The sequence below is a fragment of the Tinamus guttatus genome, unplaced genomic scaffold, assembly GCF_059628265.1.
Source record: "Tinamus guttatus ecotype Peru unplaced genomic scaffold, ASM5962826v1 Tinamus_guttatus_pri_ptg000795l, whole genome shotgun sequence".
In the NCBI taxonomy this organism is placed as follows: Eukaryota; Metazoa; Chordata; class Aves; order Tinamiformes; family Tinamidae; genus Tinamus; species Tinamus guttatus.
This window is the reverse complement of record NW_028289329.1, coordinates 23,673-37,515: the sequence shown is the minus strand read 5'-3', so window position 1 is coordinate 37,515 and position 13,843 is coordinate 23,673. Positions and strand designations below refer to the sequence as shown.

At 52.3% G+C, this 13,843-nt stretch overlaps 3 protein-coding genes across 3 annotated transcripts; 1 reads left to right on the top strand and 2 right to left on the bottom strand.

Moving 5' to 3' along the window:
• Positions 1 to 7: 7 nt before the first annotated feature.
• Positions 8 to 4,365, top strand: LOC104569332 (VPS11 core subunit of CORVET and HOPS complexes). The gene is made up of 7 exons (XM_088537509.1): positions 8 to 52; positions 709 to 822; positions 1,281 to 1,319; positions 2,537 to 2,656; positions 2,907 to 2,960; positions 3,533 to 3,619; positions 3,851 to 4,365. Exons 2-7 carry the CDS (start codon positions 796 to 798, stop codon positions 4,022 to 4,024), a joined length of 501 nt encoding a protein of 166 aa, XP_088393635.1. The 5' UTR covers positions 8 to 52; positions 709 to 795; the 3' UTR covers positions 4,025 to 4,365.
• Positions 4,366 to 5,082: 717 nt separating this feature from the next.
• On the bottom strand, positions 5,083 to 5,517 carry LOC148591476 (histone H2A-like). Its single transcript, XM_088537512.1, has one exon. It carries the CDS (start codon positions 5,515 to 5,517, stop codon positions 5,086 to 5,088), a length of 432 nt encoding a protein of 143 aa, XP_088393638.1. The 3' UTR covers positions 5,083 to 5,085.
• A 2,252-nt stretch (positions 5,518 to 7,769) lies between these two features.
• On the bottom strand, positions 7,770 to 13,294 carry LOC104569333 (UDP-N-acetylglucosamine--dolichyl-phosphate N-acetylglucosaminephosphotransferase). The gene is made up of 9 exons (XM_088537508.1): positions 13,046 to 13,294; positions 12,850 to 12,970; positions 12,566 to 12,779; positions 11,852 to 11,998; positions 11,632 to 11,716; positions 10,694 to 10,882; positions 9,969 to 10,056; positions 9,463 to 9,618; positions 7,770 to 8,255 (listed from the first exon to the last, which is right to left on the bottom strand). The coding sequence occupies exons 1-9, from the start codon at positions 13,198 to 13,200 to the stop codon at positions 8,190 to 8,192; spliced, it is 1,221 nt and encodes a 406-aa protein (XP_088393634.1). The 5' UTR covers positions 13,201 to 13,294; the 3' UTR covers positions 7,770 to 8,189.
• Between the last annotated feature and the right edge of the window lie 549 nt (positions 13,295 to 13,843).

Genomic DNA, 13,843 nt, shown 5'->3' with positions numbered 1-13,843 from the left:
GCGAGCAGCCCAGCTCAAAAAGAAGTTCCCTCACTTGGAATTCAGAGATATTGTATCCTTTTCTGGCAAGAAGTAGAAGCCATATAAAGCTGCAAAAAGGAAAATAGAAGGCTGATTCTCATTGCCTGACCTACAAGAACAACCCCTTTCCCCTGAGGCTGTCCCCTCTCATGTATTCTGAGGTGCGTGTGTGATGTTGTGCAATGCACTCAATCCCCTTTCTCCTGAAACCGTAAAGAAAGGGCCTGCCTTCTTCTACCTTTGAAGAGGCAGAAGCATTTGGCAATAAGGAATGTCCTAACACCTGTTTGGTAGGTGCTTACCGCATGTTGGTCGCAGTAGTGGCCAACTGCCATTTGCTCCCCAATACCTTGGAATTACGACTTAGGCCACTGACCTGGTGGTGAAAGGCAGGAACTAGTAACCCTGGTCTTTGGCTTGCAAAATGAGTTGCTGTCAGGAGCCACCGGTGCCCCTTCAGAGATAACATGGATGTCATTTTAGAGCCCACACTTGAATGAGTATTCCATAGTACTGAGATAAAGACGATGAAACAATTGTCCATGTTTAACGCTTATTTCAGAATGGTGCCATGGCTGCTTCTCATTTGGAGGCTGTAAAGCTCTGTGAATTCTGCAAACGCACACAAGCGAAGGCTTATGGGGCTGTTTGCGTGCTGTTTCTTACTTTGCTTAACCACTTGGGCAGAGAGGGAATCTAAACACCCGCTTGAAGAAACTCGATGAGAAAGAAGACTTCAGTGCCATAATCCTGGCTGCTGCCGGGCTGAAGAGAATGGGCTGGGAGGATCGCATTGGCCAGGTAAAGAGGAGCAGGGTGGGAAAGAGCGTTGCCACCGCTTCTTTCGGGCCTAGTGCAGGTCCCATCACAGAGGAGCGTGTAGCCTGCTGAATCCACTTCTGCATTAGCCTGTAGTTCAATTTGTTTCAGGCATTTTTGTTTCTTACAAGAACAAATTTTCTGTGCACCTTTCCGTGATGCAGAGAGGGTTTGTAATCTGATCATCTCCCACCACTGCACAATACTTGTGTCCAGCAATGCAGCACTAGGCAGACAAGATATTTTAGATAACAAAATAATGAAATGTTGCGATCCAGATGAAGGGAAGTGCATTGTCTCATGTTGGGGATAGAAACACAGAGGCACAGACAGGAGGCCATGTTTCCATGGTCAGGTAGGGGACAGCACACAGTTCAGCGCTAACTTGCTCTGCTCTGAACAGTGCAACCTGAATTAAGTCTGGCTTGGCTTTCTTCCAGATCCTAAGCCCAGAAGATTGCCTCTATGCAGTTGGACAGGTACGTTCCAGCTTTCGGGTCTGAAGCCTTGGTGCGTATTGAAAGCCAGCAGCAGTACAATGCTGAATATTTCCACTGTTTGTTGCCAAAGGCTCTCTTTGTTGTCATCAGTCTCTTTCAGTGCCTGTTAAACTGCTTATGCAAAGCCTGGGGGAGGAACAGGCAGCTCTCTGCTAGCCGGTGCGTTGGAGGCCGAGGCATCATCAGTAATGGGAAAAAAAGTTAGCAGAGGCAGCGTGTGTGTGATGCCATTGCCAACATCAGGGAGGCCTGGCAGGGCCAGGGCCGAGCGGTGCCAGGCCAACTGCAGACGGGCAGTGCCGTAGCTCTGTGCTGTGACCCCCTCGTCCCTCCTACTCCCCGTATCTGAACTACAGCAGTACAGAGATGAAGCATGTGGCTCGGCGCGCGTTCCCAGTGCGCTTGTTTCTGGGTGGGAAGAGTGTTCCAGCCCCTGCTACCCACCTGGCTGTGTTTATTCACTGTTGTGCTGCGGGTATGGAACGTGCTAAGCATGACACAGTTACATATTAGTGATTGCAAGTGCCTCTGCATATGTAGTACAGTTCTCTCCCAGCCTGGATGTGGTATCACTGGACAAACATAAGAGTTGGCATGTTACTTCTGGGTAGAAAAAGGTGGTCTGTGGTGACAGGCCTCCTTTAAAACGGTCTGAAAATAAAGAATCACTTAAGAGGAAGCTGCAAAAAAAGCCCCGTCTGAAATAGTGATTTTTATTATGTTAGTCAGGTATTGCACTGTTACTCTTTTTTGTTTGTTTGTTTGTTTGCTTTTTGTGCTGATTCTCAGTTTGGGCAGGAACTGATTTGTTACTCATGCAGCTTGACCTGCATTGCGATAAAAGAGTGACGGAGTTTAGCTCCCTCTGACCTTTCTTGTACCTTAGCGAGAGGACCGTGGGGCAGGCGTTTGTATATGTACAATAGGAATAGGTACTGGCACATTCTGGGGCCAGAAAAGGATGCCTGGTGACAGCATGATTTTGAATACTTGGCCGAGGGAAGTTCTGATCTTCCCTTGGGAGCAGCTTCCGTAAGATGCGTTTGCAGCCTGTGCATTGGGGTTTGGGATTGGCGTACGCTCCCCAAGTGCAACGCATCCAAGCCTATGAATTCTGTTTTGTGACCATACTGAGTGCACAGAGATGCATATGCATAAACCTGAGTATTTTTTTCTTTTTATTTCTCCTCTTGCAGGGTGCCTTAGCAGTGGAAGTTCGTGCCAAAGACCAAGAGATACTGAACATGGTATCTGCCCTGCATGATGGAGAAACTGTGCTGTGCTGCATTGCTGAGAGAGCCTTTATGAAGCATTTGGTATGTGTGTCATTGTTGCTTTTGTGCTTGCTTGCTTGCCTCCTGCAGGAGCAGAAATTATGGCTCTGCAAGCATAGAACTGAGAATGTGGTATGGAAAGTCTGTTGCACTTTGTTCAAACTGCCAAATGGACTGTGTATGTAACGACTGAAGAGTGATGTCTAGACTTGTGTACGGCGCACATTTTGCAGAAGCTTCTGCTCTGAAAGTGCCAGGTAGGAACGTTGGTGTCAGCTTCTTTCTGTCTTAGGAGGGTGGATGCAGTGTTCCTGTTGCAGTCAACAGCGTGCTGAAAGATGGCCAGGTAAGGAGTACTTTGTATTTTTTTGGTGATTATGCCTGGAAAGAAAAAGTGTGCTCATGTACGCGTATCTACTGATACTTCCCTGAAGTTAACTCCAGCAGACCTCCTTACAAGCGAGGAGGGCAGACAGGGGCTGATTCAAGGTTTTGAGGTTGGTGTCCAAAGTAGTAGGGCTGAGAATCGATCTGGTCACTGAAGCTCTGCTTGTGAGATAATGCCCTCGTAAAAACAGGCTGCTGCTCCTCCTTTAAAAGTAATGTAACCTTAGGTCTGAGAAAGTCTTATCTGACTCCTGAGAAATCAGTGTTTTTTACACAACACTGTAGCTGTCAAGACAGACAGTTGAGGAAAAATATAAGCCCTTTCCTCAGGAAGGCACATCTTCCCTAATAGGGATTGCTTTCCTTACAGCTTTATCCCATTTATTCCTGCTGGTCTCACTGGACTAAGAAAGCATTCACCTTTGCTTTGCATTTTTTGCATATTTTACATTTTTCTTAAAGGAGATGCTTGGCCTGCGTTGTTTTTGTGGTTTGTTTTGAAATGCTATTCTTTCTGTGTGTTTTTCTAAGTTGTATTTGACTGGAGCTGTCTACAGCTTGGATGGTTCTGATAGCCTGAAGGAGACTATGCAGACCAGCGTTAACCAGCCACACCAGGTATGTGAACCACATTTTATTTCTGTCTGGTTCTTCAAAGTGTCAACTTCTGGAGTGTTTTGTTTGTCCCCCATTCCTCCCTGCCTCCTCTCCCCTTTTCATAACTTTATGGAAATCGTACTCAGATGCCACCATTCCAGATTCTTCAGACCATGTATTTTACCCAGTTCTACGTATGAGTTGAACAATACTCTTTCCTGTCACCTCACATAGTGACGTTTGTATTTGCAGAATGAAGATGGACCAAATGATGACGTGCAGCACGTTGGCATCACGGCCAAGACTGTTCCTCGTCAGGCTCAGCAAGCTGCAGAGAGCCTTGGCGTTGAACTTGCAAGTTTGCTTCTGAGCAAGGGAGCTAAACATATCCTTAGTGTTGCAAGGCAGCTCAATGATGCGCGCTAAACCCATGCTGCAGCGGGCACGACTGCTGCAACTGTTGCTCAGGCCTCTGCAGCAACTGTGTTGTCATTCTTTGGGAGAATGGATTTATTTGAGCATTCACATCAGTCTCATCTGGTGTGTGCACATAAAACTTGAAATACAAAGTTAACCTGTGAGTACTTTCAGGGATTTTGTCCCATTCTGTGTTTCTCCAGCTCACAAGCTATCTCTGTGAGGTTCATTTCAACTATTTGATTTTTGTCACTAGAAAGTCCACAAAACTTGGGAAATGTGCCTCTATGGCATGTAGGAGTAAGGAACCGCATACCAATTATAATCAAAGACTAAGCTGTGACAGTACTTTCCATACTTCCAGTAGTTACGGAACTTGCCTAATGCTTTGAATACGATTTGCGCCTGTTTCCACCTCAGAAAGGTTCACTGAAGGGAGCAAAATTATTAGGCTTCTAATACAGGGTTCTTGGTGGCAGATTCCCAGGGACACTATGTTCATCATAGGTCTTGCTTAAAGAATTAAGTTTGAAGTATTGGATCTAAACTTGCCACCAGGCACTAATCTCAAGTATCTGGATGGTTAATGGATATGCCTGCATAGATGCTGGCTGAGATGGTTGTTTTTGTACAATAACCGGTCTAAGCTTGAAGGGGCTGACCATGCCCTTCTCTGCAGCTGGTGCTCAGTCCTCATGCTAAGGTTGGGAGGAGCTGACACTTTCGCTTCCCTTTGCAGAGCTCCTGCGCTAGGGCCTTGTAGGAACGGCAGGAACAGCGACATGGCGCCTTACCGGGGCATTGTTGTGGAAATGAAGCATTGTTTATTCCCGGGGCGCCGTCGACTGAATGTAGTGGCCGATAAATACAGTTCACGGAGGCCGGGCCCCGGCGCCCCTTCTCTGCAGCGGGAGGGCGGCAGCGGCGCGCGCGGCCCCGCGCTCCCTTCGTGCCGCGAGCGCCCGCCCCGCCCCGCGGCCCCTTCCCCCGGACCCAGCTCTCCCGGTGAGCAATGTGGGTGGCCCTGAAAAGGGCCGTTGTGTGGCGTGGCCGGGCGGCCCGCCCGGCGCTCAGTACTCCTGCGACTGCTGCCCCCCGCCCTTCTTGCCGGCCTTGGCGGGGCCCGCGGCGCCACCGCCCGTCTTCTTGGGCAGCAGCACGGCCTGGATGTTGGGCAGCACGCCGCCCTGCGCGATGGTCACGCCGCCCAGCAGCTTGTTGAGCTCCTCGTCGTTGCGCACCGCCAGCTGCAGGTGCCGCGGGATGATGCGCGTCTTCTTGTTGTCGCGGGCCGCGTTGCCCGCCAGCTCCAGGATCTCGGCCGTCAGGTACTCCAGCACGGCCGCCAGGTACACGGGCGCGCCGGCGCCCACCCGCTCCGCGTAGTGCCCGCGCCGCAGCAGCCGGTGCACGCGCCCCACGGGGAACTGCAGCCCGGCCCGCGACGAGCGGGACTTGGCCTTCGCCCGGGCCTTACCGCCGCTCTTGCCACGGCCAGACATGGCGCCTCACTCCGCTGTCGCCTCGCAGCCTCCGCGCAGCAGCCGCGCCGCCAAGTGGGGCTGCGGGCCCCTCACCCAGCCCCTTTATAACCTCCGGCAAAGGAGGGCGCAGCTCATTGGACACCGCCACTGCGCCTCGCCATTGGCGCGTCCTCCGAAAAACGTCTCCGCTGACTGGTGCGCGTTGCGATCCGACGCCGCGCGCCGCGCGCCTATTGGCGGCTGCCACGGGCCAATAGCGAGGTAAGGCGCCAAAGTCGTACGGCGCGGCGGCCGTTGGGGCGCGCGGCGGGGGAGGGGCGCGGCGCGCTGAGGTGGCGCCGCGCGACCGGCCCGGCCCGGCGACAGCGGCAGCGCTGGCCCTGGAATCCGGGGCGGCAGAAGCGCTTACAGCGCGAGCTGCGGTGCCCCTGAGCGGAGAAACGGACCAGCCTCTGTAAGTCAGGGCTGACTGCGGCAAGTTACCCGCAGGCCAGAGCTCTGGGTCAATGCAAGGTCACAGGCTCTAGCCGTGCCACCTAGGTGCTGTGCATAACGGTGCTCACAGTGCTCCAAACGGACGGAGGAGCGACAGCAGAGCCCCAACAACGCTGTGTGATGCTCCACAGCTTGCCTGTTCCCTGAGCCCTCCAAGGGGGATCATCTCTCTGGGGTGAGCTGGGGCTGAGGGTCCCTACATGGCCCAGGGGTGTGGGGCTCACAGCAGTGCAGCCAAAACCCATTGGGCGATGTGCAAATCTTACTTTGGGAGCCTTTAGGGGACTGTGCAGGTGTGCGAGACTTAATACAGGCTGTTTAGCAGAAGACACGAAGATGGGGGAGGCGTCAAAGCGGACAGGCATGAGAAAATCCAAGCTTGAGGTGGGGGTGTCACACGTTCTAATGTAGATGGTACGTGGCACCAGTAGTCTGTGGTCTGTCCTGTTCCTTTATTAAGATGTTTCTAGCAATTTATGGGTTGAGCAGAGTCTATTCTGCGTGTCTGAAGGTCTAAGCGTACGTGCTGCAGTCGAGTCTCTGGCCAAAGAGGCTCCTGCGTCTGGTACCGGCAACTAGGGGGACTGTGCAGATTGTGGTGGGGGTGGTTGTTGGGGTCAGTGTCAATTTGTGCAATTCCTATTGGATATCAAGTCACACCAACCAGCCAATAAGGTGAGAGGCTTTCGAGCCTGGTATTCAGGATGAGGTGCAGGGCTACAAGTTACCTCCCCAGGTAGGTAACTTTTCCCACCCCTGGAAAAATCAGGGCGCAGGGAAGGTGTCTTAAGAATCAGCCACTGGGAAGGCTGTTGGTCCAGACCAGCTCCAGATGGATCTACTTGTGTGTGTCTGCGTGTGAGGTCAGAGTACGAGCAGCTGCAGCAACTGGGGAGACCAAGGAGCCCGGGGGGCAGCTATGGGACAGCAGCAGAAGGGATCCATAGTGTGTGTAGAGATATGTAAGCATATATATGCAAATACATTCCGCTAGCAGACCGCTATCCTGATCGGCTATCCTGGGAAAGAGAGTGAGGCCATTGGTATCATTCGGGTTTGGTCACTTTGTTGACCCGCGTGGCTGGCCATACGCATTTGTACCTACTGTGAACACGTCCTCAGACTCGCCACTGGCTGGACCTGGGGACACAGAGACACAGCAGCCTCATAGCTATTAGGCTGCCAGATGCAGCAACTTTCAGTGCCACCCTTCTCAGCTTCCCTGTCCTTGTATTCTGCATTTCATTCCAGTCTAGCACAGACTCTTTAACCTACTGCTGATGCTCCAGCGGCTCACGTGTATTATTCTGTCAGGTAGGCAGCAATTCTGTGGTGAACTGTGATGCCAGAAAATGCTGTATGAATGGTCATACAAATAAGAAAAAGTGAAAAGCAGCCTGCATGCTCTCAGTCCCAGATTAATGTAAGGCTTTTATTGATGTCCTGTGCCATGAAAGAACATAGTGACCCCTGCTCGGCAGGCCTTATATGTGTTCTGTTCCAGGAAGGAAGACAGAGTCACTTGGAATTTAAGCCCTTCAGTGGGAATATTCCCAGGAGGCAGTCTGCCGTAGAAATTAACAGCCCCCAGCAGGGCAGAGGGCCACGCCGATGTATGACCCTACCTCGTTTCATCGTACGTCAGTATTCTTCCCGTGGCAAAGCACTGAAGGGGGAACCATACTACAAGTTACTTTATTCTTGGAGCGCTCTCAGTCCTGGGTAAGAATTATAGCATGTTATTCCACGTTCATGCACCAAAGATAGCACTGGTATAGCCAAGAGAGGGATTCTCGTTTACTTGTTCTGTTATACAGAGTCCCACAGAAACTGAAGGTGCTCTTTTACCTTTCGGGGAATAGTAACATGCTTATCTGTATATGGAACTTTCACCTCTCCCACTTTCTCTAAGCACTCTGGGTAGGTGTGGGTCATATGTTTCCCATATAGAAGGTATTCCCAATAACAATGAGGTTCAAGTAGTATCATATCTCTTTGTCAGCAGAATCAGACAAACACCTTCTTGGACACAAAAATGAGAACGCAGCTCAAGATTGGCTGGCATAGAGTAGTTGCTTTCGTCTTAAAAGGAGTCCTGAGGTTCTCAGAGGGCTGGAATAAGATGACTTTAAACATCTGGTCGGCAAGAGCTCGACTGGAAGATGCAAATCTTTCCTCTGCTCGTGGCAGCCCTGTCAGACATCGTAGAACAAGCGCACTAGTTGGTATCGGATTGAAAATGCAATTATGCTGCCCAGCACCTAGGTTAAACAAAGGGAAAAAAAAAAAAAGTTGAAAACTTGCAATGTTCAATATGTTACGGGCTGGTAGGTTCTTTTCCAGGTGGATGTGCTGTGGTGTCAAACATGGTTTATTTCACTAAATGACAATGTTAAAATATCTTAGGCATAGCACTATGAAAAGCAGAAGTCTGCCCCTAGTTCTCAGTCCTCTGTATCAGAATCATAACTCTCTGTGGGGGATCCTGAATATGCTTGTGCATGTTCACCTTGTCAGAATATGCAGAGATGAACAGTTGGGAATAATGCTTAGCAAACCTTTAGCGCAACTAAACTATTGTTAGTGATGGGAAATGCCTCATCATGAAGCTCTAATTCCGTATCCTTTCAGAAAGTCAGTATCAAAACTTCTCTGGTCTGACTGGGATCAAGATGCTGTAGATTTATGCACGTATATTCCTCCCATCCCCTTCCATCCCCGAGGTAGCCTGCCTAAGGCCCTTCAGTCTCCAGACTCGTTTCTTGGAAGTCTTGCTCCTAAATGGAAATTTGGCCAAGCCTCTCTTCTCTTTCCTGGTGAGTCTCTCTCATACATGATGTACAACGAAAACAAAACCAAACCAGACTTTATTATGAGCTTCTAATCAATACAGGCCTCTCAAAGAATAGAGTGCCTGTAATAGGCAAGGGCGCTCACGTGCTGAATAGAGGTAGCACACGGCAGTAGGTGTGAGGCGCGTTGCCTCTGTATCTAGGTTGGTCCACAAAGCTCCCGCATTCCACTCAGGCTCCCTCTATTACTAAGACAGACACCAAGCTTGTGTAGGGCCATCAACTGGATGTAACGTTGTGCTGTGTTATCTGGTATGACTTAAAAAAGTGAAACGTGGAAAAGGCTCTACAAGGTCAGATAGACAAGGCAAGCACACAGTGATATTCTTCCTGCTCTTTTTCCAGCATCTGTCGGTTTGTGTTTGGGGATCTTCTCAAGCTACCATTGGGACTTTATATTTATTAGCTCTCAATGAACAAAGTCAGGTGGGAAGGAATCTATTCCCTTTCAGCTATGCAAACCTCTGCTTCTCCTCAAGTGCCACAACTAACTTGCTACTTGTGTGAAAGTATGACATTGTATTCCCCGCCCTTCTCCATAACGCTCTTGTGCCTAACTTGGATCTCCTTCTATTGCAGAGAACATTTTTCTACCTGAGAAGACCCTTTGTCTGACCTGGATGAGTAGCAACAGGAGAGTGAGATTGCGCTCATGCATGGGTCCAGTCAGCTTTATAACCAAGTTAATAAGCGTCATATTATTGCACTCGGTGTATTCGCCGTCTTCATCCAGTCCGCTCCTCACATCGACGATGTGCAAGACCTTTACTGCCTGGAGAAAGAAATATTGCATGCTGTTTGACCAGGTACATTTGCTGCTCGCCGGTCAGCTTTGCCCAAGATCCCTTTTGCTGTACCATCCCAGTGGTCTGACTCGTGCTCTTACTGAAAAGAGAGGACAGGCTTATGAGGGCCCTGCGACCACTGCTAGAATATGGTTGTTAATACGACTTAGTGTGCATGAGGGACAGTGACAGTACTACCCTGAGTGTTTTCCTGTGGATTTACACTAGGAATTAACCGCTGTTCCCTGAAGTGGTGGCTTGCCTCCCATCCTGTTCCTTTCCCATTCGATCACTGTCTCAAAACATGTCTCGACTTCACTAGTCTTTCTAATATTACCTTCAGAATGTATGTTCCCAGTGCTGAGAGGCTCTTCGTTTTGAATTTGGAGTAGCTCATCTCCAACTTCCCTGTATTAGGATTGAGCCTAAAGGAAACATTGACATTTTAGGAGCAAGGAGATAGAATGGTCTTTCTGTAATGAGATACAGATTCCTAGGTAGGGTAGGTCAGAAAACGGGGGGAACAGAAATAATCTGATAGACATAACAGCACCTGCTGATACCTGGTCCCTCAGATCAGGCCAAGTTGAGAGAAGATTCCTTTCCCCCCAGGTTCCCCAGATGCTTTTTATCAACTTGTATGGTTTTAAAAATGAAAATCCAGTGTGCAGAGACAAGCACTGATACGGCATAGTACCACAGAATGCCTGCCACCGGGAAATCTTAGCAGATCATACTCCAATAACACTGGTAGTGGCCTGCATCAATTCCCCTCATGTTTGTAGCTGCAAATAAATCATAGTCTGACATTGTTAAAGACCAGTCTTCCATACCTGGAAAAAATATTAATTTTCTTGGCAAACCTGTGTGATTTTGTTGGACTGAACTATAGTTGGCAGAGCGAGGCAGCAACTTTTTCACTATTCAGTCTATTTTGATAGGTTTCAAAACAGAACATCTACCCACCGGGGTTCTTGTTTCTCAGCTGGTGCTTGGAGGTAAAGGGCACCCATGTCTGGTGCAGAGATGTCAGGTCAGATACAGGCCAGTCATGTACATTACCTGGGCAGCCGGTGGCGGGGACAGGGAATGATGTGGAAGAGTTGAGGCAGTGAGTAGAGGAAGTTGAGCACTTGCGGGATGAAAAAAAGCAGCATTGTTTTACTGAAGTGTCCCAAGATCCCCACCACAGCGAAGGTCATGCCAGCAAAGTAGCAGAAGGTGTCCCCCACAAAGACTCGCGATGGGTACCTGCGGGCCACAGAGCAGAAGCGCAAAGGTCTGTCAAGATGGCTGTGCCCTAAGAATGGCTCCAATCCGCACATGCATTTCCCTGTGGCAGGGTAGGGGGCAGGAGGGAAATGCAGACCCAGCTGCCTTGCTTTCAGCTAACGTGGACAATCCAGCCTCCGCTAAGAGCGCAGTAACACTTTCACACTGTACTAACACAGTTGCTGCTAGTGCAATTGCTTTGGGGAAGAAGGATGATGCCGTTGGCCAGCAAACCCCCAGTCCCAAAAAGCAGAGAAACTGCCTGATCCGATGTACCTTTGGGCTACATAAGCAACAGCAAATTTTCAGTATTTTTCAAATACTGACAGCCTCCATCTTTTTGTCACGCAGATCGTAGAGCAACACAACTGCAGCCTGCAAATCTCAGTTCTGCGCTGAAGAGCACAGCGGATGCAGGTACGTGCACTAGAAACTTTGGGACTGCAGCCCACAGCCTGACTTGCGGAGAAGCCAGCGTGTAAACAGGGGCAGCAGGGCGTCAGAGGCAGAGCACTCCACGGGGGTTTAGTACTCCGTTAGAGAACAACTCCACCAAGTTGTTCAAGCACATATAAGAACCATCAGTGGGTCACTGCATGGCCACCTTGGTTCTAGCCAGAGTCTTGTCTAGGCCGCAGGATTCCACCGGCGTGGAATGCCTTCAGCATTTGTTTGAAAAGGCAGAAAGTAAAGACAGATGATACCTCTCTGAATGCCCATCCTCTTACCAGTTGTGGTAAAGCAGCCCCAGTGTTGTAAAAAAAAAGGGAATCATGAAGTAGAGAGAAAAAATATGATCATCTCGATAATCCCCTGCAGAAGAAAGAAACAAAATGAGTTTGTGCTAAGTTAGGATTAGCTCGCTTTTAGTACTACCGGGCCCTGAAAACAAGGATTCTAGCTCCCTTTGCTCTCTGCACGGCCCCCGCCATGTGTGTTCTTCCTTACCGTTTAATTCTACAATGTTGAACGTGATGATGGAAGCAGCAATCACCAGCGACTGTCCTGCTTCGAGCCCGTTAATTCCGGCCAGAATGTTGATGGCGTTAGTGCAGAACACGGCCAGCATGCCCATGTACACGTAATAGAAGATACCTGCAGATCAGGGCGAGGCGAGCGCTTGAGCATCCATATGTGGCACAGTGCACTGAAGTAAAGCTCTACTCTTGTGCGCCAGCCTCTTGCCTAGCAGTCTCTGCAAGTTTCTAAATCAGTAGATTAGTAACAAAGAACCCCTTCCCCTGCAAACCTGCTGTCGTAGGGCATGGCGTCTGCTGCAAAGCGAGCACGTGCACCGAGAGATGCAGAGCAGCGAAGGGCTGTAACGCTCTTTCTGCGCTTTGATGGTTTTGGCATCTGAGTGGCAGATGCACGTGGCACTTGGATCCCCATATCCCCAAGGCCACATTGTCAGGTGCTTTGGCCCCAGGGCACTGCAGAAAAGTTTGGCGCCTGGCTGCAGAGGTAAATGCGGGATAGCCAGTCACTTCCTAGCCTAGAGGTTGCCCAGAGTCGTGCCCTCCTGCTGGCAGCTTGAGCAGATCCTTCCCGACTCTCTTCTGCACTGTGAAAATGGCTATCCGCTACGTGCCACAGTTTCAGGGGAGCACGTCCCCCGTCACTTGCTGCGTAGACAAGGGCTTCCAGCAGGTCTTCACTTACCCAGGTCCAGGTGCAGGCCCAGGAGTACGCGGAAGGGCTTGGGCACCACAATGGTGGTGTTCCCGAAGTTGGTGAAGTAAACCATGAGCAGCGGGAGGGAGGCCAGCGTAGGGAGCAGCAGCTTGTGGCGCCAGCGCAAGTTGAGGACATCATCAGCGAAGCCCAGGAAGATCATGCAGCAGATGGCGAGGAGGGAGCCGATGAACTCCACGAACTGGCGGGCAGAGCGGCCGGTTACGGCGCAGCCGCGCGCCCGCCGCCCTCCCGCGCCGGCGCCGCCTCACCTCATCGTGCGGGAAGGCTGCGCACTGCTCCTCCACGAAGCACCTCAGGAAGGGCACGGGGATGAAGCAGAAGAGCACGATGAGGAACACGACCCCGCTGATCACCCCCTGCGCCTCGGGGCTGGAACGAGGGAAGTGGGAGTCAGCGCGGTCGGCCCGGCTCGGCGCGGCAGCGGCGGCAGCGGCAGCTACTCACATGGGGCGCCGGGAGACCTTGTTGAGGTCCTCGCCGAAGAGCCGCGCGGCGAGGAAGTGCTCCTTGAAGGCCGGGATGAGCGTGAGCGTGGCCGCGAGGCCCAGCAGCGACCCGGCCACGTTGATGAGCAGGGGCACGGAGGGCGAGCCGGCCATGGCCGCGGCGCGGGGCGGCCGGCAGCGCCTCCCGGCGCGCGTTTCCAGCCGGACGCTATACGGGGAGGCACCGGGCGCGCACCCCTCCCCGCTCCGTCAGCACGGCCATGCCCGCAACCGCCATGGCCGCCTCGGCGACTGCCCGACGCGGCGTCATCCTCGCCAGGTACGTCACTGTGCGCCGCCCCCCCGGGGCCGGGCGGGGCGGCTGGGGCTCCGCGCACCCCCGCTCCTCGCGGGCCGAGAAATAAAGAGAACGAGCGGCCCGCGGGGCTGCGGCCGTGCTGGGGGACCCTTTCTCGCCTGCGGCCTCCCGCCGGGCTGCACAGAGGAGCTCGCGCCCTTTAGCGGAGCCTGCCCCAGGCTCCGAGTCCGGCGCGTCCTGCTCCGAGGGTCGGGCAGAGCGCTGCGGCGGCGACCCCGCTGGCGGCCGCCGCCGCGGGCTCGCGAGGAAGGCGCCCGTGGCCGGACGGTGCAGGACGCTCGGGGCGCAGCCCGGCTCGGGGCCGCCGCGGACGGGGCCGCAGCGGCCGCCGTCGTGCGCGGGGCGGGGTGAGGGCGGGCGGCGCGGGGCCTCCGCCCCTCGGGGGCCGGCCCCGGCTGCGGCTCCGCAGCGCTGCGCCCGCGGCGGCGGCCGCCATGC